General features: G+C 39.4%; 2 protein-coding genes across 5 annotated transcripts in view; one reads left to right on the top strand and one right to left on the bottom strand.

Moving 5' to 3' along the window:
* The window catches only part of LOC128789676 (uncharacterized), a 21,981-nt gene extending 9,179 nt beyond the window's left edge, over nt 1-12,802 (bottom strand). The window contains exons 1-3 of the mRNA XM_053945845.1: nt 12,083-12,802; nt 11,852-12,029; nt 981-1,102 (exon numbers count right to left, since the gene is read on the bottom strand). Of these exons, the coding sequence (XP_053801820.1) occupies nt 981-1,102; nt 11,852-12,029; nt 12,083-12,802 (1,020 nt within the window). The remainder of the gene's footprint in view (nt 1-980; nt 1,103-11,851; nt 12,030-12,082) is intronic.
* On the top strand, nt 12,354-27,984 carry SRP54 (signal recognition particle 54). Of its 4 annotated transcripts, none has more exons than XM_053944593.1 (16): nt 12,356-12,478; nt 15,922-16,030; nt 17,386-17,477; nt 18,057-18,141; nt 19,077-19,181; nt 20,856-20,922; nt 21,009-21,066; nt 21,755-21,905; nt 22,820-22,968; nt 24,328-24,428; nt 24,533-24,619; nt 25,020-25,093; nt 25,300-25,408; nt 26,142-26,312; nt 26,797-26,892; nt 27,521-27,984. In XM_053944593.1, exons 2-16 carry the CDS (start codon nt 15,953-15,955, stop codon nt 27,610-27,612), a joined length of 1,515 nt encoding a protein of 504 aa, XP_053800568.1. In that variant the 5' UTR covers nt 12,356-12,478; nt 15,922-15,952; the 3' UTR covers nt 27,613-27,984. The 4 variants fall into 4 exon arrangements, with proteins under 4 accessions (XP_053800571.1, XP_053800568.1, XP_053800569.1 ...); XM_053944594.1 differs by lacking the exon at nt 12,356-12,478 and adding an exon at nt 12,512-12,762; XM_053944595.1 differs by lacking the exon at nt 12,356-12,478 and adding an exon at nt 12,773-12,890.

Genomic DNA, 27,984 nt, shown 5'->3' with positions numbered 1-27,984 from the left:
CTATGCAACAATTACAATTACAAAAAAAAAAAAAAAAAAAAAAAAATTAAACAGAAATCCTGCATGTAAATTGGGTCATCAAATTCCATTGAGATAATCACCAGTAAGTGCTAGTCAAGAAAAAAGAGCAAGCTGGTTTTGATACCTGAGTAGGGAGCCCTATGTGAATTTTGTCTCTTTAGCGCTTGCTTGGCTATAGAGAACACACAGAGTAAAGAAAGCTTTTTCTCTTCTTTTAATGAGCAGAATGTAACTTAAATTTAGCAGAAAGGTCAATTCTCAGCCTCAAATGACTATTTTCAGCATTGTGTCTTATGCCTCTATCTAGAAGCATCCCTGATTAACATGGGTGTCACTTTCAATCAAAAGTATACCAGTTGGGATGCTTGCCTTCTCATCATTTCAAGGGGCATAATCTTCATCCTCCTACTCATCTTTCCTCCATTTTCCAGGCTTGCTGCATGTGGCCAATCCACTTTTCCCACTGAAGAGCCACACACTTTTCTGGGAAATGCATTAACTTTCCTTGTATACTGGCAGGTCAAGTAGGAAAGGTACACTCTTCTCCCACAGGAGGAGGACCCACAGCCCACCTTTTTCTGAGCCATGAGAATCTGAAAAGAGCTGGATATCATCTCTGGGCTGCCCACATTATGGCAACAGCAAAACACTGGCCCTGTGTTCCTGCTGTCTTTAAGGGGGCTGTTAGAGTCTATTATGGAGCTAGCATTGAAGAATCACTGTGACAGGTGCCATACCACACATAATGAAAGCTATCCCAAATAACATACGATCAAAGTATTTAAAACTATGAAGCAACTTTCTTGGAGTCATGAAAAAATAGAGCAACAGACCTGAGAACCAAACTGAGATTTCCTGTACTTCAATCCATGTTCATTCTCTATTATGAACTACTGCTAAAAATACTACCAGAATAAATGATGTGGTTCAGCAAAAGCAGACCATAACAATTAGCTTACTTTCTGAACAGCTTGATGTTCCGAAGTAAACATTGCCTCGATGGGTAAACGATTCCGCAAATCTTCAGCAATATTTCTGAGCACAACATCATTGTTACTCACCACAAGCTCATCAAAGTCATCTATAAATCAAGAAAAACAAAAACCCAAGAACAGTCATATGCAGATCATGTGGACTAACTGATGACCAATACAATACAGTTGCAAAACATAAACAACACCAGATGGATAAGGCTTTTTATTCGTATGCATTTTTCAGCCTTTGTTAGCTTTTCCAGCCAATGACAGATTTGGATTGTAATAACTTTGCCACATAAAATAAATGCACTGCTTTTCTGAAATCTCAAATTATTTTCATATTTATAAATTTATAACTCACATATGATGGTCTGGGCTGCCACCAAAGTGATATTGTTTCAGTTTAAGATATAAAAAACATCAAAGATGTTTTTGAACTATTGGAGAAATTACAAAACTCAATAGTTGCCTGAATGCAGGCTTTTTTTTTTTAATACAAGTTTCTTTTTATACGTATGATCTTTCTAATAAACTTACAAAAAAATCGGGGATAATGCACAGTTCAACAGTTCAACTCACAATACATTTTATATTACCTAAACTATCAAAATATTTCAAATGAGAAGGAAAATAGGAACGGATGTAAACTAATACATTTTTGCAAAGCCACAGTGTAAATCTTTGCTATTTTTCCAGGATATTCCTGCATTACTTTAACATATTTTTTTAAAAGACATCTAGAAAAAAGATTCAGAAGGAAACCATGTGAAGACACTAATCCTTTCTTCTTCCAAGGCTCAATCAACAGTAAGTGTCATCACTTCTTCAAACTGCTCTTTTAAAAATGACTATTCATGCTCAGGACTCTACAACCACCCTTAGCCATCTATTCCAGTGCTTGACTACCCTTAATTTTAGAAAGGAAAACCCTTCTTAATTACTGATTTAGATGTCCTCTGCCACTACTTAGTATTTTCTGCCCCACTCACAAAGGAAAGAGAAAACTTTGTTCCTTTCCAGTATATAGTAACTATTTACTTCCCTGAAGACTTATCACGTCTCCTTTCCAAAAAAAGACCAATATTTGCCTATCCAGATCTTCCCCCCCTTTTTGTTTTTTTCCTAGTGTGTGAGGGTTCTCAACACTTCCCTTTGGATCTCCTGGACTCTCTCATCCTTTCTGACCTGCAGTATCGAGAACCAGACACTCCAGCTAAAGGTTTACTTGCTCTTACCAGAGTTTTCACATCTTGCAGCCAACATCCTCCTTATATCCCCCAATTTCATGTTAAGAGTATGATGTTCCTAACTGGCATTCAGCACAAGATCTCTGTATACCTGTACTCTGTTTTTTTCTTGTTATGTTTTTCTCAAAAGAAGGACTAGATGAAATTCCTTTTTGTCTGGATATCTCACTGCTTTGAGGATGCTGAACTGGTTCTAAACAAAGGCTTGTGTCAGGTCAAAGCTACAAACCTGTAAAAGACAGCCACCACCACCAAAAAGCAACCACTAATCTAATTCTGATTAATCTAATCCTGAAAAAAAAATATACCAAACCCATCTATTATGTCTTATCTAAAACCAGACATGTATGTCCCCTCTTCTCCACCCCTTCTGGTTTGTTCCTTTTTTATTTAGACTGCCAACATGTTGGGCAGTGACTGTGCTTTTTACATGTACATGCATCACTCACAAAAAGAAAATCTGACCGCTTTTACAGGTGTTTTAAAAAAAGGCAATGTTTGTTAGCATTGCTGTTCCAGGTGGGAACATTAGTACAGAAAAGCTTGATGGCAAACAGGTTCAAAATAAATCTACAGAACATACTACAAGTTTCTCTATGCTAATATATTTAATCTTTCTTGTGGGTCATGGGAAATGCTAGAAAGAGTGAGAAATTTTAAGGCTAGTATAGGAATCAGAAACCTGCAAAACTTTAAACTATGAAATGCTTCTGAAATGGTTTTTACTTAAGCAGTGTAGTGAGAACAATATGATTAAAGAAACCATCATTCATTGGTGCAAAAGGCTCTCTTCTTTAGACTGCAAATATAAATGGTTCTTTCAACACATCTGAAAATGGACCCAAACAGATAATCCTGAATCCCCTGTAGTAAGCAGCAGAAACTTTAAATTATCTGTAGTCCCCTAAGATATGTTTGGTTTATCATTTATTAAATGTACAGTAGTAATGCTCCAAGGCCCTGTTGGGCCATTACCGTTGGTGGTTGTTATACTTCAGGAAGGCAATTCACTGCTCCAAAGTTCTTACAGTTAGGTTCTCCAGGACTTTAGCTCCTAAAGAGATGCACACTTTGCAGCGAGGAACACAGACAGAGGCAGCAGCTGCAACAGCATAAACACCAACACAACAGGTGCAATGCAGCAGCTCTAGTTTGTCAGCATGTTAATTTGAAACCTCTAATGAGCACCCATCCTGTTAAACTCACAGCCCATCTAATAATTTGCAGATTTGTTATGAACATCCCAGAAGCACAGTGATTTTTCCAACCAGCTCAGGAAGGATTTCTATGGATGTGACACAGCACAGAAGTAAACCCAGATATCATGGGAAGGGAAGGTGGGCAAATCTAACTGTGGCTTAACTGCGACCATCAGCACCACAGCATGCCCTCAAGAGTGCCAAGGCACCAGTTTGCTGAAGCAGATAACATCTGAGGGAGCAAGGGGAAAAACCGTGCTACAGACAGAACAAGAGAGTAGAAAGCTGATATTAGCAGCTGAACAGATCTGTGCCTGTGGGCAATAAGCCTCTACATCTGGCACTTGCTTTAAAACAATACTATTACTATGCAAGAGAGCTCATCCAGCTGTTATAGTGCCTGTTAAGCGTATCAAATTCATATATAGCATTTAATGAAATGCAGGAAGTGTTCCTAGACCACCAGGCCAGCCACATCACACCGCAAATACAGAACTTCAGCTCTCTTCCTCCCAGATCTAGTGCGTCAACAGGATCTGCTCCCTCATGGCCTGGGTGACCTTTCCTGGCCAACATTAGTGACGGATAGCTCTCCAGACTATTCCGTGTTCCAGCCCCACAGAAGAGAAACACACACCTTCAGTGGGACACAGGCAGCACATCCATCTTCCTCTAACCCAGAATATCCCTTCCCTGCCCTGAGTTCAGTCTGTGCAGTACCTTTCACAACACTGACCACCTTGCATAGGGCCCTCTGATCTCTCCTTGCGAAACAAAGTATGACACACAAGAGTTTTTGTATGCTCTGTACAAAACAAGTCCTAAGGACAACACATATGCAGCTCAAAGAAAAAACTGTTGAAACACTGACCCTGAAAAATAAATGACAAATGGAAATGCTCCTTTCTAACTATCAGTTAATACTCTAAAGCACAATACGCAGGAACAGAAAAGGAGAAGGAGGTCTGAACAGACTTCATCCGACATGACAAAATGGCAGCTGGAGCAGAAGCTGTGTGTGCAGCACTCCACACCTGTGTGTATAGTCTGTGACTGAACTCTGACACGGAGAGTCGACTCCTTCCTGTCAAAGCAAGAAACGGCAACAGCTACCACAGTAACTCATTTACTTTTGCAGTATGTAAATATTTGTAGATTGCCATCAAGTAGGAAACACCAGTGCCAAATATGAAAATAAGCATCTCTGTTGGTACAGTTTTATCAACTCCACTCTCATGTTTAACAAATTGTTCGCTCTTGAGAATCTCAGCATCGCATTAAAAGGAATCTTCAAAAAAGAAACAAAAATAGAAAACTATTTTATATATCATTTTAGTACCTGTTACATACATGAAATGTATACAACATGAAATGGAGAATGTGCAAGCCAACCTGTGTTCATTGAACAGAAAACTAACCAGGAAAGAAACATACAGTTCATGAAACACTGCAAGATGAATCACAATCATTTGTTTATGGAGGAAGTCTGAGTGCGTAGTGTTTGTATTTTACTTCAAAAACCGGTTCCACTGGATTTACTCAACACGCATTTATAAAATTTAATTAACACATTGCAAAAAGCCTCATTATCACCCTGGTGCTAGTCAGCCTTTCTACAGAAGCTAAGAAAACATCACAAAGCCTCATATCAGATAGAGAGCACCGCTACACCAACATCTGAACACCCTGGCACTGCAAAATACAGGACTGAAGACAAAGCAATGTGCGATTTCCATGTGACAACAGAAGATTACATGTCACCGAAGGAGAGGAAAGAAGAGGCTTTGGCAAAAGCAACTATAGCAGCAAGCACCTTATGGTCTTCTAGATATATACTCTGACTCACTAAAGACAAAAGCAAATATTAACAGCTGTGTTACTTAATATGAGGTTAATTTGGTAATTCAGCATGTTTTAATAATACTGGACAACCAAGTCAAGGAAGAATCACTATAACCCTAAAACTTTAGTATTGTCCTTTTTGGCTAAACAATTGGAGAAGCAATATGTGACATCAGTATACCAAGTACGTCAAGAACTCTAACGAATATTTCTGTCCCAAAGCATACATAGTTATTGGTAGAAAGTGGCTTTTTCCAACAGAAATATAACTAGAGTTTATTTTATTAGTTTAAGTATTTTACATTGGTTAATTGAAAGAAGCTTTGAAGTTAAATTTTAAACAAGGTAAGTCTCATACCTGTTTTACAATTGCTAGTTTTCCCCACCATTATTATGTTTCAATGACTAACAACTTAGAAGTATCCTTGGTATCCTTGAGACCTCTCTCACACCAGTATCACTTGTCACAATAAAAGAAATTAATGCAAATTCACAAAGTTGATGATTCATCCAATTATAGGTAACATCCCATTTTAGTTTATCAAACAGAATAGTGGAAAAGATTTTTGGTATGGTATCATTTTAACAAATAAATGTTAATGTGAAAATGCAATGCTATTTTTATCTCTTCTGAAAGGATATTTTACTTGAATAAATCACTTCTACAAATTTGGATATGAAGCCTTGTACTAAATTACTTTTTCATATACACACAAACACAAAAACACATACTATACTTGTCCCATTGCAGAAACACATTTTCATCCTCTTTAAAGATATTCATTCCACTTTACTTCCATCTGTAGACTGAAAGGAAATACTTAAAGAATCAGGTTTTTTCTTATTCTGTTTCTTCTTCTTGTCTTGTGAAAATTATCATCTGATAACTTTACCTATTGGAGAACATGATAATTCCTTGATAATAAAGTACATGATAGAAAATGCTGGACACACTTGGTCTGCTCCTAAGAGTATGATGAGAAATTTCTTCTCTGTATTCAGAACACTGTACTAAAGCAGCACATCCTCCATAATCAGGTTAATTTTTCAGATACTCTTCCCTCACTGCCTGTTAAAAGCCTGAATTTACAGCACTGACTGCCCTCAACTTTCAAGTCACAAGACTAAATTGAACACCAACCTCTTAAAAAGCTGGTTTGCTCCCGGTACAAGTGAATCCACAAAAAAATTAATTTGTACTTCATTATATGTTGTTTATCCTTAAATTAGAAAATTTGCAATGATTATTATTCAATTTCTATTTTGAGTGATACCCTTGATATTGAATAATTTGAGTACTGTAGGAACAATCAGCAATTCAGACCAGTATATCACTTTGAAATCTCAGCTTCATATTTAAGTTTCTCAGGAAATGCATAGATTGGAAAAAGTTTGTAGGAGTGTTTTATTACACTGTTACATGAACTGAAAAAAACTTAGAAGTCAGTATCACAACAGTAGGTTTTAGCCCTGATGGAAAAATATTTTAATCTTAGACCTCATGATAGAACACAAGAAGCATAAAGGGTCTTATCTGTGCTTCACTGACATTGACTGAGAGACAGGCTGTGTAATCTGCATTTAAACGCTAAGTACAGCAAAAGCATTCAGTAGTTGCCAGTAGGTAGAGTGGTTTGGTGACTTCAATCTCAAACTCAAGATTCAGATTCCTGTATTTACTTCCCCTGATTCCTGTGTTGTTGCTCATGTAAACAGATAGCTCGGTTAATTCACTGGTTATCTCCTCCAGCATTCATTCTTACCAAATGCAACCTTTTCTGCTACTGAAAATTTTAGAAATCTGGGCAGTGGAGGTTCACGTGGGAATATGCCCCAGCTATACATCAAATGCTGGGACCCAGCTGAGGGGGATCATCAGGGGGGGTTTCCCCAAGTGGTTTGAATTAGCTCTTGGGCTTCACCCAGGTTTTCTTAGCCGGAACTTCTGGAACATGGTTATTGCAAAAGGATATTAAAGCATTAATCATCCTATTATAAAAAAGTTAAGACACCAAATGTTCCTGTTCTTTTTCCCAACTCTTACTATTTAATTTTCTTTAAGATCTAAGACAAACTCAAAAGAAAAGCTGGAATGCAAGTCACCGTGAAATGACGTACATTTCACTGCAGTGTGTGGGAAGGGCTGGCTGATTGTGAAACAGCCAAGCAGTGTTGCTAAGCAGCTGCTTTAAAACAGTAACATCTTCTTCCATCACACATAAAGATGAAGAATTTCTAAAATTCTCAGAACAAAAAAAACCACATTCATAAGAAAAAAAAAAATAGAAAAAACAAATAGAAACTTTCATTCACTTACTTCCCGTAATTACTAAGGAAGATTAGTAAAAAATCATTGGAGTGAGAACATGTTCAATGTTCTTTCAGTTCAAAATATGTAAGGCTTTAGTTTAGGTAAGATAACTCGCTTTACTATAAATCAATTTGTATCTTCCATGGAAGTTTGTCAGTAACATTTCATACCTTCAGTGTGTGAGTCAGAAAACACCAACCAAGTTACAGTAATAAATAATCTTTGCAACAACACTAACCCTAAAGGTCAACCACCTTATGCAGGACTTTACTCTAAGGATGCATGTATACACTTTAATTCAGAGAGAGCTGAGAAGAAGGAAAAAGCCTGACTCCAGCTAACGCTGGAATCATGTCCAGTTCTCCTCAGCTGGAGGTAAAAGTATAAGCTCAATATCTTGACAGAAATAGGAATGGGATACAGGAGGAGAAGGCAGGGAACTGCCATCCCACAGAAAAACAGTTTGTCTGTGGGGATACCATTTTTGTTTCCATTTATCCTATCCTAGTTTTCATTCAGAATATCATCATCTCCCCATCCCTAACACTTTTTTTTCCTTTTGTTCATCAGAGCTTTGTTTCCTTCCTACATTTGTATCACCAAAGACTAGGCTTTTATTTCTGTGTGGCACAGAGATTTGATAACTTTTTACGTCTCCCATAAAACAATCCTCTTTATGCATAGAGAGAACACCACATTCCCTAGCTGTATTCAGGGTACAGCAGCAGAAACATCTACCAGCTCCTCCCTATCCTCTGTCCAAGCACTATTAACTATCACAGGGCTATCTAGGTATTAAAATGGGCAGTATAATTGTTCAAATGCAACAATTCTGAGGGGGAAAAGAAAAAAGCCACATTAAAAGTTACTGCCAGTATGCAGCCACAGAAGCAGCTCAGAGAAACAATACTAAGAGAAGCATCATCAAGAGTGCTATGCTGGGGACATCACACAAAATATTTGCATCTCTGAGGAAAATGCAAAAAAGCTAAAGGAATGTGACCTGCAGGACAAATGCTTCTGCTCACTTACTGTCCAATGCTGCAAGAGAATAAAACCAGTAAGGTACAGATACTGATCTTGTACTCTAGTCCTGTACTCATCAGGGTGAAAGCTAGAAATAAAGCAGGACATAGCCATTCAGACAAAGGAGATTAGAAAAACAGAAACAGATTAATGACCCAAAGAGGTAGTGAAACATATCTTGATTGTTTAACAATTAGAAATTTTTACACATAGGCATAAATCTTTCTAATTTCCACTCTTTTACCACATATCTACATGTAAGCATATGTTTGTTAGAGTGGGAGACTGCAGCACCTCGAGAGAGCACAAGAACTGGGTAAACATTGATATTTTTCCACTGGCAACTTCTACAAGCATTAGCATGAGGCCAAATTCTACAGGCTCTAAATGTCCCCACAAATGTGGCAATCAGGGAAATAAGATTAGCCTAAGTCACACATTCTAAATGACACACCTTGGAACCAATATGGTTGCCTATAGTTCTATACTGCATCAGCACTTCACAAAATACAATCACAAAATGTAAGCAAATGCCAAGGATGCAGATGACTAAAGTACAACTTGATTTCTCAGAATATGAATTAATAGCATCCAGCCAGGATATTAACAATGAGCATTTTTTGGAAAGAGAAAATTAGCATAAAATATTGTCAGAGCACAAGCCTGTAATCCTAAATCAAGATTGATTCCGAAGATGGCCTGACAAAGAGACTACAGAGATGAAATTATATTCATTACTTCAGCTGCTTGATCCTGATTGCCCTGTCCACTCTATTCTCTGATGTGCAGCATATGAGCTGAAAAGCCATTGAATGGCAACTGTAAAGCTAATTATGTTTAAAGATGATGCACATAGTAAAGCAGCAGCAATCATTATTGATGCAAACAGTAAAAAAATAGAAGGACACAGATTGCTCAGATGTACCACACACAAAGTAGTTCAAAATTTGGAACCTAATCTACTCTTTAGGTTGTATCTTAATTATGAAGAGCAAATATGAGGCAAGAACGTATGTATCCTTTCATTCAAAGACCTAGGCAAAAAGCTAGATCATTAAAATTCAGAAAAAATATTTGAGAGATCATAATCTAATAAAGGCTAGTAACCACAGCATATTATCTTTCACAGAAACCATCCATGATAAGTTTTGGAAGCTGTAACATAAAAAAAAAAATTAAAATATATTCACTGACAAAGGATTTTGGAGTCTACATAAACTATGCTAAAACACTGGGTAAAAATTCCTATGGCAGAAGTAAAACATGATCATAGAATTGAAACAGAGAAAATAGTAAGTATTAGTTTCCTAACTGAAAAAGTTCAGCATTTTCAAGTTTCACTAGTAAGCTCCCATGTGCTTTACTATATTTGTAAAGGGGTCAGGAAGCTGAGAAAGCCATATATGCACACCACATGAACTAATACAGTGCATAGGAGCTGTGGTGATTTATGTTAAGTGAATAATCAATATGAATGACTGCATGTGAAATTCAATGAGATTTTCTATATTAGAGCATATGCAATAGAAGAAAACCATTTCTAACAAGATTTTTACAGTAACTCAAGCATTGTTTAGGAAGTGTCCAGACAAGACCTCAAAAATGGAAGGATGCAGTATTGCTTGCAGCAGATTGCTCTAGCATTATGTCTACACACATATGCAGACATATGCATGTGTAGATATATACATGCACATATGTACATGTACATACACACACAGAAAAAACAATGTTTAATTGCAATTAACACTAACTACTTCCATCAAAATTGAACCTTCAAGTTCTAGGGAGGCCCCTTCTCTGCTCTAATCATGAAGGCTGGCTCCCAGATGCTCTGCAACATTTGGAAATGTCTCTCCTAAGAAAGAACCCGTTTGGGTGGGAGGGCTGCATGCCTGTCATGGACAGTAAAGGCTGTTCCCAGCTGGTTCTCTTCCCATAAATCCAGCAGAGGGCCTGTTCCACCTCAGAAGGATCTGTCCTGTCTCTCCATCTGAGTGACTGTGGGAGCCACAAACCACAGGGCAACAGCGAGTGAGTTTGCAGCTCCAAGTACCGAGACAGCTGGACAACTTCTTGGTGTCAGAGCTGGCCTTTGTGCCACGGTCCCTGTGAGTTGGCTTAGGAAGTTGTTTTCAGCCTAAAGTGGACATGCTGGAGCAAAGATCCAAACAAGATGTATAACCCAAGCACAGCAGGGCATGACTTGGGGAAGTACTGCATGGTATGATGAATTTCTCCTAACACATGATCATCAGGGTACGTTTATTATCCCAGGAGACAATCATTAATAAACAGGACACACATACTGGATGCTTGAGACTGGGTCACAAGATTGGAGAACTCTTTCAGATTCCTATCTGCAATGGAAAAATGCACATGAGACTAAGCAGCGTTTAGACTTTATTCAGCGTGGCACTATGCGACTACAGCTTTAATGCACTGCCTATGCTGAGGTTTTCCTTGTCATCCTTTGGGTTCAGCTGCAAATTTACAGCTTCTGCACTGACCCATATTTCCTTTCTTCATCTGCCACAAAATGCTTGACTCCAGCACGCTGATGAAATTACATCCAGGCATAAACAAGGGAGTAAACAGAAAGCTATATTAACTTAAGGTGACATCAAGTACGGAAAGCAGCGTTTGTAAATTAGCTCAAATCGCTATTTCCGAGCTTCTGAAAGGCTGCTGTGAACACGTGCGAAGCCTAACAAAACAAGCCTAACACCCAAAGCCGTCTCGGCGCGGCAGGAGCAGGCCGGCTCCGCTCGACCTGTGCCGCCGCGGGGTTTCAGGGTCACCCGCAGCCCGTCCTGCTCCGCTGCCGGGCGCGCCCGCGCCGCGACACCGCCGGCCCCTGGCACGGCACCCGTGTCACGGCGCGCCAGCCCCTGACGGGCGAACGCGGACCGGCCCCGGCGCGGCCGCCCCCGATCGGAGCCGGGCAGGGCGGGCGGCACCGGCAGCGCTCTACTCCAGCCTCGCCGAGCGCCGCAGCCCGGCTGAGCCGCCGGGCCGGGACCCGCCGGTACCCTGAGAGCCGCGTGCCCCCGGAAGGGGGCGGCGACCCGGCCCGGGCACGCTGCCCCTCGCCCGGGGTCCGCTCCCCCCTCCCCCGGCCCTGGCTCCCGCACGGCGCCCTGGGCCCGATCCGCCGGCGGGGCGGAGGGGGTGCGGGCCGAGCCGGGGACGCGGCGCGGTGCGGGCGCGGCCCCGCGCGGCGCTTACGGGAGTTGCGCATCCAGTGCAGCAGGCGCGGCAGGTCGGCGGCGCGCGTGCCCCGCACGGCCGCCAGCACCGCGCGCCGCGCCGCCTCCAGCTCCATCGCGCCGCCGCCGCGGGGGGGCGCCACGCGCGCCGCCTCACGCACGTGCGCGCCGCGGGAGAAGCGCCGCCCTCCCACCCGCTGCCGCACGTGCGCATGCGGGAGGGCGGCACCGGCCGGAAGGGGCCCTTTACGCACGCTCGGCCCCGCCCCTCGGCGCCCTCTCCCGGCGCGTGCTCGCGCCGCCGCTTGGCGCCGCGCCCGGCCCCTCCCGCCGCGGACGGCGCGGCCGCGGGGGAGGAGCTCCGCTCTCCCTGCCCCGCCTTAAGGTGGCGCGGAGCAATTCCCGCCTGTGCCGCGCCGGGTGCGGACGGGACGTATACACGCTGCCTCCTTAACGACGCAGCGGGCTCGCGCACGTCCCGGAAACGGAAGCCAACGGGGGCCTGTGGGGCGACGGCCAGTGCTGACGTTTCCCTGGTCGGCGGCGGCCGCGCTCCTCGCGCCTCCAGCGGAGTCTCGCTGGGCGGCCTCGCCCCGGCGGGCTGGGCTGGGCACGGCTCCGCCGCGGGCCCCGCGCCGCGCTCCCGGTGAGTGTTCGCGCTGCCGCCGTAGCTGCTCCGTAAGCGGGACCGCGACCCTTGGCTGCTTTTAGTGACGTGGAGGGGTCCCGGCCCAGTCCCGGCGGGGAAGGAGGAGGTACCGGTGCCTGCCGACCCCGGCGATAGGCGGCGGTCTGTCCCCCGGCAGCCGGGGCCGGGCAGGGCCCTCGATTCGCGGGAGCAGTTCTGGGCCTCCCGGACCCAGCCGCTGCCGTCCGCAACACCGGGACGGGACTCGCCCAGCCCGTGTCCCCCCGCTGTCCTGGGCAAAGGTAACGGCCGGGAACACATACTGGGCTCTGCTTTCATCATTTTTCACGTGAAAACGAGCGCATTGGGCCATAAGCGAGATAGCCGTTCCTTGCTGCTGCCTTGGGGGCGCCTTCCCGACGCCAGCCGGGTAATTTTAGAAGGTGGAAACTCATAAGCTGAGGTTGAGCGTAGCTGCAGTAGCTCAAGGCATTCCCAGCTATGAAACAGCCACTTCTCTGTTCCAGTGTTAGACTTGCAGTTGGTCTTAATCCATGTATGTGTACATGTAGTACAAGTTTATTTTACGTTTTCTACAGACTTGTTTTGCTTGTTATCTTTTTAAACAGTGGCTGTCTTTTAAAGCAGCTATTTAAACTGCTGTTACCTGTTAAGCCTATATTTTTTTCAAAACCCTGTACGTTAGAGTATTGCTAGTTCAGCTAGACGGATTTGGTTGGAGATTTATGCTGGGGGGTGAGCAGTCTGTCTCAGAGCTGCTGGTTTGCTATGCCATAGTAAGACATCCGCTATTTCTGCCGGCCCTTTGTCCCTGGAATGCCCGTTTATGGCTGGAGCACAGAGCTCTTGGGAGTGCAGCAGCGCGATGACCTGGGAGCTCAGTGTGGAGGTGCCCAGGCTGCTGCTGTGCAGGGACCCAGACGGCGCAGAGCTCGTGGCCGTGCTCAGCCCGAGGCCTGCTCCAGGCAGCCCGGAGGTGTCCTGGGGCCCAGCCGGGTTTAGCCCTGCTCAGTGTGTTTGTGGCTGCTGCATTCAGGGGAAACTCTCCAGAACTACGGCTGCTCAGCACACACGCGTTCTGCAGTGCAGTTACAGCTAATGCCCTTCTGGCTATCTGCCAACCCAAGCTGGCTACCTGCTAAAACACCTTGTGTGTCTCTCAACTTGGATGGACTGTGTCACACGTTCTGTTAATTTCTGTACTTGACAGCTCTTAGAAAGTCTGATGACTTACGATTTCTTAATGTGCTAGTAAGAGCAGTTTATATGAAAATGCTTAAACTCCTCTCCTTAGCAAAGGATTTGAATTATTCCTGTTGTGAGGCTGTCGGAAGAAGCTTTTGGAATTCTGCAGAGGAAACATTCATTTATTAGGATGTAATTAACCTTCTGTATTTGGAGATCTGTAGAACTCTGGAAACTAATTTTAAATGAGTATTCACATGACTTCTCTATGTTGGTCATCCTATCAAATTTCTTAGCTGATATATCTAAGTGTTATAGTTAAGTTTTGTCATTGGTTGCTGTCTTAGCAGCTCAAAGTTCACTGAGGTGCAGCTCTATTTTTAAAGATTTGGGGTTTTGTTTTTTCTTACACATTGTGATTATCACAGAAAATGAGCTGGAAAATGTTTTGAACACTAGTTTTGCTGAGACTGTTTGGTAGGGCCTATTAATGATAATGCTTTTTTAGAATTATTCTGCAGTAATATGATTTGTATGCCTTCTAAGGAAACCTTGGAGTTTTACCACTTCAGATAACATGTAGAAGTGCCCTTACAGCAATGTAAGAAAATGGGCATAAATTTCTATTAGTGTACTAGTTTGCAAATACTCTTCTGTCAGAGTTCCTTAGGAAACAGACTCATTTTTAAATTTAATATTGCGATGGCATTGTAATGGATATCATTGCTTGTACATTCAATATACTTTAAATCTGAAATGTGTAAATATGTTTGTATCATTTGCCATACCTAGCTCCTGTACTTACACAGGATTTATTTATCCTACTTCTTCTGAAGCTTCTGAAGACTTTGTTTTGCATTGTGACCTCAGTATCAGGGGAGGGTGGGTTAGATTGGCAGTTGTTTTTGGGGTTTTGTTGCTGGTTTAAACTACCAGATTGGTAACAATAATAAGTCTCAATTAGACAAAGCAATCTGGAGGTTGACTTACACGGGTGCCTTGTTTTAGCTCTTTTAGAATATATATTTTATTATTTATAAATAAAAAAAAAACATTTTAACGTTTTAAAACATTTTAAACTGTGCTTTTTAAGCATTTTAAACTGTGTGTATACAGTGAGCTGCTTTGTTAGGCACATTGATGCCCTCTTAAATAAAATCAGAATGTAGCTAGTGGTGCATTCTTCATTTCAATAAATGGGCTGGCCTTTCTTCTTTTTCTTCTCGTTTGAGGCAGGGGGATGTTCCAAAAATATTTGAAACTCTCATCTGTTTTGATTACAGAGACTCCCATTATTGAGAATTTAGCTTTCAGTTCTGAAAGGAGGAGCTCAAATGTGATATTCCAATTTGGGCTGTCAGCAAGGAAGCAGTTTCAGCTGAGTACAGGAAAGCAACACTGAAAGTGGAAGATAAACAAGAAGTATTTGAAGTGCTCCATTTCAGCAGTAGCTGTGGTGTTGCAAATGTTTGTTCTTCAGACAGGTTTTGGTTTGCCCTTAATCAGAATTTTAGGTTGCTGATTCTACCATGTGTTCTGAATATCTTGCCACCTAATATAGGGGGTGGAGTGGTTTAGCATGTCGACTAGAATGTGAACCCTTCAGAAATTAAGTTTTTATGGTTTCCGAAGTGTAAGTTATGGTATGCTTTAGGCTTATATGTGAGGTTTGTGTTTCTAGTGAGCAAAAATGGTCTGTTTTTCCAGTACAGCCATTGAAAACTACAATATGAATTTCCCTTATTAAATGCAAGTATGTTTGTAGGGTTACTGAAATGGGAAATTCAGCTTGATTAATGAAAGCTGGATAAAATGCAACTGATAAATAATGTTGAATTTTGCTAGCAAAATATTTTGCTTCTGGTCGTACAGAGTTTGCAGAGTTTCTAGGCTGTTCTGCCTGATTTTGTTCTGTCATGTAGCATATTGCTGATAAGAGGATAAAAAGCAGTTGGCATTCTTTCTGGAAGTCTATCTGGACTGTTTTGTTTGGTTTTTTCCATGGTGAATTCAATGCACATTTATTCTACATAGTGAAATCCTTCCTAATTGAAGTGTGGTATCTCTTTTTAAGTAGGCCATCGGGAGTGCCTAAAATTAACTTCAGGCCAATATTTCCTAAAATAACTTTAAAAAGTAAAACTTGTGCACTTTCTGGAATGCAAAGCAGGATTTTTACCTAAAGGTTACTTGAATAATTAATTTGTGAATGCATAGCTTCAACTAGTTTAAAATTTTATTTAATTTTTTTCCAGATCCTTCTGAGTCATACTTGAAGCCGCCAAAATGGTTCTGGCAGATCTTGGAAGAAAAATAACTTCAGCCTTGCGCTCACTGAGCAATGCCACAATTATCAATGAAGAGGTATGTAGTGTACAAATGTGATGGCACTAGCACTGGAAAAGTTCTGAGAAAAAGTTCTCAAAGGCTGATGAGAAGCTTGAAGTGGGCTACCTAGACCTTTTTTTCCTTCAAGTAAAATTTCTACTAAAGGTTTTAAGCCCCTAACAATATTGCCAGAACTTAAAACTAGATTTCTTCATGGGTCATCACCTCAGACATAGTGGGTTCCATGGTCAAAGGTTCCTTGAGCCTGGTGGCTGTACTTAGGGAGATTAGTCTTCAGTGGAGGCAGTGTGTGCCTAAGTTTGGATGGAAGGATAGGTGCCTGCTCTGATTTATGTGTGTGTGCACAGGCAGACTATGCAGATGTGTACTAGGCTGCTAGAAGCTGAAATGTAGAAGAACAAATGTAAGCTTTGCTGTCTGAAATGTGAGGAATGTGTTGCATTTGCTGCCTTTATATTCAAACTAGAGTGTGGAATTTTGTTTGGGTTAACGTGGCCTGTATTTTCTCTAAGTAAGAGTTTGAAATTAGAACTCAATGTGTTCTGTCATAGTTTTTCACCTTGCATTGAACTCCTAACTAATGTGATGGTTTCAAAGTGTCTCTGAGTACATAGATTGCTAGAAATTCTTTGCAGGTGGAAGGATGGGTGGCTTAAAGTAACTAAAAATAGGCTCATTGAGAACTCTAGGGTTAGAACTTATGCATAGAGAAAATGTTTTAATGTATCTTTTGCCAGGAGACAAAAAATCCTTAATTTAATCAGATACAGCCCAATTAAATTTTTACAGCAATGGAAACTTCTATCCTGCTCAAGATGTGAAAATGAGACCATTTATGCAGGTGTTACTTTCAGAAAAATCTTTCTGTTCAAGACTTTGAAAACTCAGAATAAACAGGATTTCTAGCTGAGGCACCTGTTTGCCTAAAAGGCATACAATCAGAGCAGCAGTCCAGTTTCTGAAAATGCAGCTAGCAGGGTGTCCATCTTTAGCTAAGGAATACTGTTACAGAAATGGTGTTGTGATCTGCAATTTTTTTGGCATACTCTCTAAGGAGTACTCAGAGGGGGGTTCAGGAAGTCTTGCTGCCATATGAGCTGTTGGTCATAATGCAGTAGGAAGTGTTTTGTGGTAGTGTTCTATAGTGTGTAGTTGTTACAATTGAGAGCCCTTCCCTTTCAGATTTAAATTGCTTTTACATAGGAAGAAATGCACAGACTTTTTTTGTGACAGTCAATTTAATGATAGGACTACATTCATTTAATTTGTGAAAGCCATGGTTATATCATAAATAGACTTTCACATTCTTATTTTGTTAATCTCTGTGTATTGTAAAACAATTTTTCTGATTTTTCTTTTATACTCCAAAGGTTTTAAATGCTATGTTAAAAGAAGTATGTACAGCATTACTGGAAGCTGATGTTAATATCAAACTTGTGAAGCAACTTAGAGAAAATGTCAAGTAAGTGAAATAATCAAAATGCATTTAACTTTTGATATTTGTAAAAGTTGTAATTTGGGTTTACAAAAGAACAACTAATATATAACTTCATTTGTTGGGTTTTTTTTTAGAAACACCCAGTTTACATTTAACAGGAAAACAGCTGTTCAAACTAAATGTTTAGCCAGTTCCATCAAAAGAGTCTTAGGTCAAATTTAGCCATTTATTGCTGTTACAGGCTTGTTTCAAAAATCTGTTGCTGTCATCAGTTGAGTTGTCTGATAAACAAGTTCTTCATTATTTCCTAGACACATCATCTTCACATCTTCTGTGCTGGCTATAAATAAACCTGTGTATGTGATTAGCACTGTTACTTTGCCTATTTTCAGATTAATTTAAGTAAATGCAATTCTGAAAGATGCATTTTAGAAACCTTTGTCCTCTGCATAAGAATGTCTCCAGTGCATGTCACTTCTTAAGTACATCTTATCTGAAAACTCAGAACAAATCAAGGTGCTGTTGCAGTTGCAAAAACTTTATTACTAGGTTCAAGTGATGGCTTTAACTTATGCTAGTGTTTCATGCTTTTCTCTAACTCAGGTCTGCAATTGATCTTGAAGAAATGGCATCTGGCCTTAACAAAAGAAAAATGATCCAGCATGCAGTCTTTAAAGAGCTTGTTAAGGTAGGACTTCAAAATTCTGCATTGCATCACTTTCCTTGTACGGTCTGGGCTTGGAAGTAGTGCAGTAGCAAGCCAAACTTCTAGGTGGTTATGTGGTACCTGCAGTTGTGCTTTCTGATGTGAAAACATAACTGCAATACTGCAAACAGCAGTATTCTCATTGAAACTACATCCTGGGCATTTCTCAAACTAACTTCAGTTTAAGCTTTAAGTTCAATTGTTCTTATTCTTCAATTAAAATGTAAAGACAAGAGTAAAGTACTACTAGCTTCTAGACTGCCTCTGGTTGTCCCAGAACACAGCTTTCCTACCCTAATGTTCAGACAACTTATAAGCCTTTGGAAAAGTGATAAGTAACAATCCAGCAGCTCAATGCAACATTTCTCATTAATCTGCCTGCTTGGTCAAATCAGAACTTGAGTATCTGTATTTTGCCCTCTTTCCAATTAACAGTGTAGTCTTTTGTTCTTCTGTAGTCTATGCCCAGAGGTATGGTGGCTCTCAGGAATGTGTCTACCTTCTACTCATTTCACAAGTGAGACAGCAACCTTAAAAAAATCTTCTGTGCTGTAGGATTCTCACTGGAAGAAGCCCATCCTGAGCAGTGACAAGTGGGGTGGAGGTCACCTTTCTGTGTTGGTTGTTATCCCTGTGCCATATATAGAGACTATCCTGACTGTGCTTGGTGTTAGAAAGAGACTAACACTGTTGTTGTTGCAGAATTATTATGCAGAACATTATATACTATAGATACCTTGTAAGGGCTGTTGTTGTTCACTGTAAATCAGCAGAAATCTAAGCTAAATTAAGATAAGACACTGCAAAATCTGTTTTTCTCCTTTGAATATGAAACCAGGCACCTGGCATGACTGTGACACCATCTTTTCCATGCTTTTGAAACTTAGTTCTGTTACCTGTGTTACTTTGTTCTTTAGCTTGTAGATCCTGGAGTCAAGGCATGGACACCTACCAAAGGAAAACAGAATATTATAATGTTTGTTGGTTTGCAAGGAAGTGGTAAAACAACAACTTGTTCAAAGGTAAGTGCAGTGGCTGTCTTTGCATGTTTGTGGGGTTTTTTTGGTTTTTTTTGTTTGTTTGTTTGTTTGGTTTTTTTTTTTTTTTTTTTTTGCTTTGGGAAGCTGGTGGTCATTGGGCTCCTTAGGTAGGATTGGCTTGTGTTCTGTGCTGGTTTTGTTAATAGGAATGTTCTAACTCACTACCATGTAGAGATATGTTTGCAGAGAGGTTTCTGAGATGAAATGAATGTTGAAAGTAATATTTATATTCTTTTGGGGCAATTTATGGCTTGTAGGACTTCCTTCAAAAGTGTTTAAACTGAACTCTTGATGAAACAATACCCTATAAGAGAGTCTTTATTTGTCCTTATACTTAGTAAAATCACAACACTCTAGTTCACTTTCGAGGTTTAAGACTAAATACTAAGAATGGGTGTTCATTCCATTATTTATTTAGAAAAACAGTGGAATTTGACCTTTGTATCAGATACAAAGTATCAGTTAAGTGTAAGCTGGTGATGTTCAACCTCCTCCAACCCCAGATTCATTGAGGAAATTTGTGTTTGTATTTTTTTTAAGGCTAAAAAAAAATGCTCTGAATCGACATACGTTCACATCTGCAACAAGGCCTTCCCTGTTTGTTAGGGTACGGTCAAACAGAACACCATTCCTTGTGGGATTGTCCACTACCTGTGACAGGAAGTTGTAATATCTGCTTTCCATTTTCCAGGAACCTCCTGGACTGTTTGTGCTTCACTGTGTTGCTTCTCCAGCAGATGTCAGGGTAGTTAAGGTCCTCCACAAGAACCAGGGTCTATGACTTTGAGGCTGCTTCAAGCTGCCTGTAGAAAGCCTCATCCACTTGCTCCTTCTGATCAGGTGGCCCGTAACAAGCACCCACAACAGCATCCCCCTCACTAATCTGCCCTTTTATCTCAAACCATAAGCTCTTGACTTGCTCATCATTCACCCCAGGACAGAGCTTGATACATTCCAAGTTGTGAGGAGAAATTATCCTGTGGAAAAAAGACACATCTTTGTTGTTTTTTGTCATCTCCTTTTGAGATTCACACATACTGAAATATTCAGTATAGTCTGCTCTGATTTCAGAAGACTTTCTTAGTGCTTATGTAGGTGGACTTTATTTTGAACATTTGTATTTGGTCAGTGTTTTGTGAATATACGTAGCACCTGTAAAGCTGAGTGTTGTAGGAAGGTTAAGGATTCTGTCCACTGCTTTAAAACATTTCCTTTCAATGGAAATAGCTTTGTTCCTCTGAAAGTACAAAAACACAGAGCTGTACAAGTTGTAGCCATTATGGTACTTGATACTGAAGTAGTGGTTTGGGTAGTTTCTACCTGCTAGTCCAGTCTGCAGTATTAACACTAAGGAGAATTCAGGAGTTAGTAAAATGGGAACTTCTTAAGTTATTTGTAGTCATTCCTAGAGATTGCCATTTCAAGAAATTGAAATCAGAAGCAGAATCAAGCAGGTGTTTTCATCTTGCCATTAATAAATATATATAACATGCTTTTCTAAATAATGGCCATGCTAGCCGTGAATAGTCTTACTCTGTGGCCTCAGTTATAGAAGGGCTAGCTTGAGTTTGTGTCCTCTGTGTGTGACTTCAGGCTGTTAGAAGTGTCATGACAATGGGACTTCAGTGTAACTGCTTGTTTTGGGTTTCATTTCAGTTAGCCTACTTCTATCAGAGGAAAGGCTGGAAGACTTGTCTAATATGTGCAGACACATACAGAGCAGGTAACACAGATTTTAATGATGTAGTTCTCTAGCTATAATATTTGAAGATTTCTTTAAGTAGTCCCTTGACCATACCTGTCTTACAGGTGCTTTTGACCAGTTAAAGCAGAATGCCACAAAAGCAAGAATTCCCTTTTATGGGAGGTAAGCATCTTTCAGAAACACTTTGGAGAACAATTCCATTCCAATTATATATTGTTCTGTTCTGAACATTTTGCACTAAACCCCATCTAGCATGGCCTAATTGCTTTCATTTTAGTAATATATTCTGAGTAATACTTGCTCTGTTCAGATGAAAATTCTGTCCAGTTCAGTATATTGCCAGGAGTAGCAGGTAGGATAGTGTGCAAAGAGATCAGGTGTCCAGGAGTACTTCCCTGTAGTGCTTACTCAGTGTATAGGAGTTCACAGACTTTTACCAGTCATGGCCAGATTTTTGGGAAGTACCTCACAGATCAAAGGATATAATTTTTGGATGCTTAATTTTTATTATCAAATAGAGACAGAGGGGGACCTGAGATGTCTTTCATAAAACAGTAAATAACTTTCCCCTAAGATTCACTGGAGGTGAACTGTCTAGATGCTCAGCTAAATCTTATTTGAGAGAGGGTCTTGTAGAACTTACTGCAGCTTCCAGCAGGTGAGACAGACTTCAGGCTTTGTGCTTCAGTTCACTGAGCAGTAAGGGCAAATGGCTTAGGAAGACAGGTTTTTAACCAATTTTTGCTTTACAGAAGAGGAAATTTCCCTCTTGAAATACAGACAGATTTATAGTTAACAAGTTTATAGTCAAATGACGAAATTCTGAATCTCTATTTCTCTTTTTGATCAGTTATACAGAAATGGATCCTGTAATAATTGCCTCAGAAGGTGTTGAGAAATTTAAGAATGAAAACTTTGAAATAATCATTGTTGATACAAGTGGACGTCACAAACAAGAAGACTCTTTGTTTGAAGAAATGTTACAAGTTGCTAATGCCATAGTGAGTAGTTTTGAGAAATACAGTAACTTGGCATTTGATGACAGTTGATTCATCTTTATCCTAATGTTCTGTGTGCATTTTGCTTTACCTCCTAGATTATATTAGAAATTACAAACAGGTATCAATAAGCAAAAGCTGAATGACCAGTGCTTGTTAGTTTTGTGACAGTTTTAATTCTTCTATTCTTCTGTTCAAGGATGCTTGCATATAACCAGACTGCCATTCCTGCTTTAACTTTTCCTTTTCAGGATCTTTGCATTGAAAAGCTAGATTAAAGAACCAGTCTGGTCTGGTTTCCTTTAACTATGAATACTAAACTTTCTGTGATTGTCGCAAATAATTGCACTGAAACAGAGAAGATGATTGGATAACTTTCAACAGTTTTGATATGTAAATGAAGCTGTTGTTTCTATGGGTTTAAAAAGTCTGGCTATTTGTTTGATTCTGTGGTCTTGCATGACAATATGACACTTCCCACACAATTCCTGCAAATGGCTAACTTATTTTTAAAGGAATGGATGTCTTAAATATCTGAATGTAAAACCAAATGGAAGATGTTTTCTATTAATTGCTTGTAGATTCTAATTATCTTATTGGCTCAAGATACTAGCTAAAATCACTTGAATCATAACTAATGAGCACAAACCTATTAAACTGTAATGTTTTGTGCTGTAGATAAATCATATAATCATACAGCATCCGATTTTTAAAATTATAATACTTAGATATTAAAACAGTAGATAATAGATAATACTATTCATAAAACAGTGTTTCTGTTTTAAAACTCTAGCATACAGCTCTTATATACTGTTATTGCAGTAAGTTCTGCTACTGAACCTATATAATAATAATAATGCATGAACAATATTTAGGAAAGCAGGAAATTAATACTTCGTGTTTCTCATTTCTCCTAGCAACCAGATAACATTGTTTATGTGATGGATGCTTCCATTGGCCAAGCTTGTGAAGCTCAAGCTAAAGCTTTCAAAGACAAAGTAGATGTAGCTTCTGTTATTGTTACTAAGCTGGATGGACATGCCAAAGGAGGTGGAGCTCTTAGTGCGTGAGTACTGTGCTATAATAGTGTCCAGCATCTGGCCGTGCACAGCCAGCCGCGCAATGCGTTAGTGTCTCGCAGAAACCTGTCCTGTGGAACTGTCACTGTCACACTGCACAGAATATAAGTCAGTCACAGTCACACTTAGGTTCTTATCCTTCTTCTGGTGGGTAGGATCACCTGTTGATGATACTTAACATCAGCATTCAGTGATAGGATGTATTTTCAGTACAGTAGTTTATATTGTCACAGGTCAACTTCTGTCTTCTGAAATCAGCATCAAGCAATATTCATTGCGTATTGCGTATTAGGCATTTTCCTGTTGCCGCATTTTTCCAGAAAGATAAATTTGGGCTCAACAGACACGACTTAACTCTTGAGATGCAAAACTCTTCATTTTTTTTCCAAAAGGGGGGAAACTGTACCTCATCATATCTAGTGACCTTAAAACTATAATGCAAATCAAACTTCTGGATTGGCAGTGTCCAGAAACTTGATGAAAAGTTGTCTGCAGTCATGCCCAAATTCCATTCTTGTTGAACTTCCCATGTGCTCTGTCTTGACAGAGTTTTGACCAGAAAATTCTATATTTTATCTTCAGCCTTATATGATTGTTTCAACTCCTTTCAATGATACAGCTTGTCTGGAGCTGAGATTTTTTGTCAAAACAGTCAAAATAATTGATCGTCGTGACTTGCTAAATCCATTCCTGTCTTTGACCTGAAGTGTTAGCGTTTCTAAACTGCCATACGTATTTTGCTTTATTTATAGAATAATGTTGGAAGACTAAAGCTTTTGGTATTTTCATTTTGCTCTTGTTCGAGTTTTCATGTGCTTTAAGTGTGCTGTGTTTGCTCTGTACTGTCTGTGGACTGGAAACTAAGTTTTATCTAAAAGATAGTGCCAGTGTGGTGCAAAGGTTCTGAGTTTTCTTATGTCTGAGCTTTTTCCTGTGTTGAAAATGAGATTGTCTTTTGTATGAGGTACCTTGATGAAATTGTAATCAATGCCTGTCATCTGACAGTATTATCATTAGTATCAGTGTATGTATCAGTAATATCCCAGTATTAGGATAAAGTGGAGATTATTTCTTTTTCTTTCTCTCAAGTTTCTTAAACTCAGCAATGAAAATTAGCAACCTCTATTTCTGATTTTTTCCAAACAGAGTTTGGAAGTACTAATTAGAGAAAAATCTTAACTACTCTGAGCTAAACATCCAAGTGCTGGTTGTTTTTTCATTAATAGTTTGAGGAGTAAGGCAGATACTTCAGACAGAATGCATAGTGTTGATGATGCCTAGTTGATTATAGTATAAAGGATGGATGGTGTTTGAGAGGCCATTTCATAAAATATATTTTATTGCAGGGTTGCTGCCACAAAGAGTCCTATTATTTTTATTGGAACTGGCGAGCACATAGATGACTTTGAACCCTTTAAAACACAGCCTTTTATCAGCAAGCTGCTTGGTATGTCCAATGTACAACTGTACTTAAAAGACACTTAGAATTGGATAATGGAAAGTCAAAGTGTATTTTTTAATGGTAATTTCAGATCTGTTTTCTTTGTCCAGGTATGGGTGATATTGAAGGATTGATAGATAAAGTAAATGAGTTAAAGTTGGATGATAATGAAGCACTCATAGAAAAGCTAAAACATGGTAAGTTATTCCCAAGGCCTGACTAGCAGATGCATTACAGTGACCTGACTGTGGCAGGTTCTCAGTGACAGAGACCACTGAGTTAATTTGTGCTGTGTGTGGACACAAACAACTTGTTCATGTGCACAGTGAAGAATAGGTATTCTTTCTCCAGTAAATGTGGCAGCCAAGTAAATTGAGTTTTTCAAATGATAAGTCTTGTCAGACTACAACTGCAGAATAACTAGCTTAATGGTTCAGCATGTGCCATCTGAAACTGTTTAGTGAAGAGGTTTATTTAGCTACTTATCTATGTAGTATAGTATTTACCTAACGAATACAAAGACTAATTAAAAAAGGAGAGTAAGAGCAAAATGTTAGTGTGACTTGTGCTAACTTTTCTTTTGTTGTTGTGCTTCAGGTCAATTTACATTAAGAGATATGTATGAACAATTCCAAAACATCATGAAAATGGGACCATTCAGTCAGATCTTGGTTAGTTATCCCCAAAATAATTGTATTTTAAAACTCTTAATTTAAATTTGTTGTAATCTGTGTTCTGTTTTTAAAAAGGTGAAATTATTTGCATACTGCAGTATGCAGCTACTGAACTAACAGTTGCTGTGTATATTTCTTTCTGCTTAATTAAAATTAGCTTTGCCTATTCTGACACAGCTTTTGTTTTCCATTTTTGAAACAAGGGCATGATCCCTGGTTTTGGAACTGACTTCATGAGTAAAGGCAATGAACAGGAATCAATGGCAAGGCTAAAGAAACTCATGACTATAATGGACAGTATGAATGATCAAGGTAATACAAATTTCACCCACTATTTTTTTTCTTGATTGTTGAACAAGCTTTTTTAGAGAGATCTTTCTGGAAACAAAAATTCATATTGCAGCATGTATAATGATAGAAAATGACAAGAAATAATTAACATTCTTGGGAATAGCAAGGACTACATGTGTCTCCAAATTTCTTAATAAATCTCAATATCTAGAGATACTTTGCCTGCTCTGTCTTGTGTAGAGTAGATGGGATTTCAAATAATTTCCATTCTATTGGAAATCAATGTACTTTTATTCATTGTATTGTAACTGTTCATAAATTATTAATGCTATACTTATGAATTAATAAGGTATGTTAATCTTTATTCTGGCATTGCTGTCTTTTTCCTACCCACCCTCAAATTTACCTAGTGACATAGCCTGGTCTGTGGAATTCAAAGTGTTATTTCTAGTCCACCTATAATTCCTTTAGTAGTATGCTCTTACCCTTGTGCTAAACCCATTAATATGGCTTAAGAGCATAATTTATTCACACAGCTTTTTTCTATCATGGTGATTAACATATGAAGATAAGAGCTTTTTAGTATTACTTCCTAGAATATTATATCTCAATGATTTATGTAAAATTTTGCATTGTCACTTTTTAAACTAAGTTTTTATTCTCTGGCTCAAAATTAAATTTTGTTTGCTGTTTGTTACCAGTTGTAACAGTTTTTAATGTCAGTGACTTTTTCTTTTCCACACTGTAATTGCAGAACTTGACAGTACAGATGGTGCCAAAGTTTTCAGTAAGCAGCCAGGAAGAATCCAAAGAGTAGCAAGAGGCTCTGGTGTTTCTACCAGAGATGTTCAGGAGCTTTTGACCCAATACACTAAATTTGCACAGATGGTGAAAAAGATGGGAGGCATCAAAGGGCTTTTCAAAGGTAAAAAAAAAAAAAAAAATCCAAACCAATACCTAAAATTTATTACCCCAATACCGCACCCTAAAATTTATTAACTAAGAGGGGGGAGGTCACTTGATATGTGTACACAGAGGAAATGAGAAAATATTGATTAGGGAGAGGAGAAAATTAGTTGCAGCTCGCTCATTTTCATGTTTGAAAGTTTTTATTTCACTGGTAAGAGCTGCACTGTTCTTCATGACACCAGTGTATAACTTAGCAAGGAAAGCTACTGTATTTCTACCAATGCAGACTTGATTACTACTACAGTACTAACACTTCAGTCTGTTACTTGGAGTGCAGGGACTGTTGATCCTAAATGGACTTTTAGTGGCTGATGTAGTAACTTCTAATAATGAGCTCATGGATTTGAATCTAGAATTAGGAGGTAACATTTGGATTTATTTTATTTCTAGCAGCATTTGTTAATCCACTTTCTTATGATTGCTCTTTTCTTTTTGTTTAGGCGGTGATATGTCCAAGAACGTAAACCCATCTCAGCTGGCCAAACTGAATCAGCAGATGGCAAAGATGATGGATCCAAGAGTTCTTCATCATATGGGTATGTGCTGACTTTTTATAGCTTCAAGAGAGGATTGTCAATTATAGTGGAGCATTTGAGATACAGAAGTGAGGAAGAGGATGGGAGATTATCTGCATTATATATCATATTAAGTACTTCTAGGGTTTTCTAACAAGAATCAGAAAGTTTAGTCCAAATACTTTGCACTTAGCAGTACTTAATCTAGTCTTCCCTTTGGATTCAGCTCTCAAAATGAGCATTTGGAATGTTGAAGGATGTCTGTGGTAAAACGAATCTTCTTAGACTTCCCTTCTCTTCTAAGATTTGCTCAAGTCATTAAATTTGACAAGAGCAACTTTAAATAAGGACTTCCATAACTGAACCTTACTGATTGATAATAGTCATTCCATCAGGTTTTTTTCTTCTGTCTAGTTCTCAATGCACGAGTCATCTTAAAACCTACTTAAAGCCTGGTGTTTTGCAGACCTTTTTGTAATTACTCACTCAGTTCTTTATTTTCAATAGCTATTTAAAACTGGTTTGACAGTCTTTGGCTTCTGCCTTTGGCTATTACTGGACTAGTGTGTGTACAGTAATGATGCCTCAAGCAAGAGAGGTGTGCTTCAGAGTTCCTTAACACATTCATGTTCTCACTTATTTTCTGCAGGTGGCATGGCCGGTTTGCAGTCAATGATGAGACAATTTCAACAAGGTGCTGCTGGGAATATGAAAGGCATGATGGGATTCAATAATATGTAAAGAAGCCTTAATACAAATGGACTTAGTTGACTCTTCATTGCAACTTCAGTGAATGAATTTGCTTTCTTCCTTTTTACAGTGATGAGAGAGTGGTCTTTTGAAATCTTATCCAGGCTTCTCAGTTTCTACATCTAATTTCTGAAAACTATTTTTGCTTAAATTAGTTCTTCTCCACTAATAACTGATGGCACAAAGAGCAATTCAATTTAATAAAACAAAATCATGATGTAAAATTTTAATATTTAGAGACACTTTTTAATCGTTTACATCAAATGGCAGCCATTATATTTGTAAACAACCCTGATCTTTGGTTATAGTAACATAAAATGTCACAAATATACTGTAAAATAAAATTTAAGTGGTTATAAACAA

The sequence above is a fragment of the Vidua chalybeata genome, chromosome 6, assembly GCF_026979565.1.
Source record: "Vidua chalybeata isolate OUT-0048 chromosome 6, bVidCha1 merged haplotype, whole genome shotgun sequence".
Taxonomy (NCBI): Eukaryota; Metazoa; Chordata; class Aves; order Passeriformes; family Viduidae; genus Vidua; species Vidua chalybeata.
This window is presented reverse-complemented; position numbering and strand designations above follow the sequence as displayed.

Coding starts and splice junctions, on each gene's coding strand:
- SRP54 (XM_053944593.1), top strand. CDS start 15,953: ATGGTTCTGGCAGATCTTGGAAGAAAAATAACTTCAGCCTTGCGCTCA. Junction 18,142..19,076: donor TCTTTAAAGAGCTTGTTAAG/GTAGGACTTCAA, acceptor TTTGTTCTTTAG/CTTGTAGATCCTGGAGTCAA. Junction 24,429..24,532: donor TTTTATCAGCAAGCTGCTTG/GTATGTCCAATG, acceptor TTCTTTGTCCAG/GTATGGGTGATATTGAAGGA.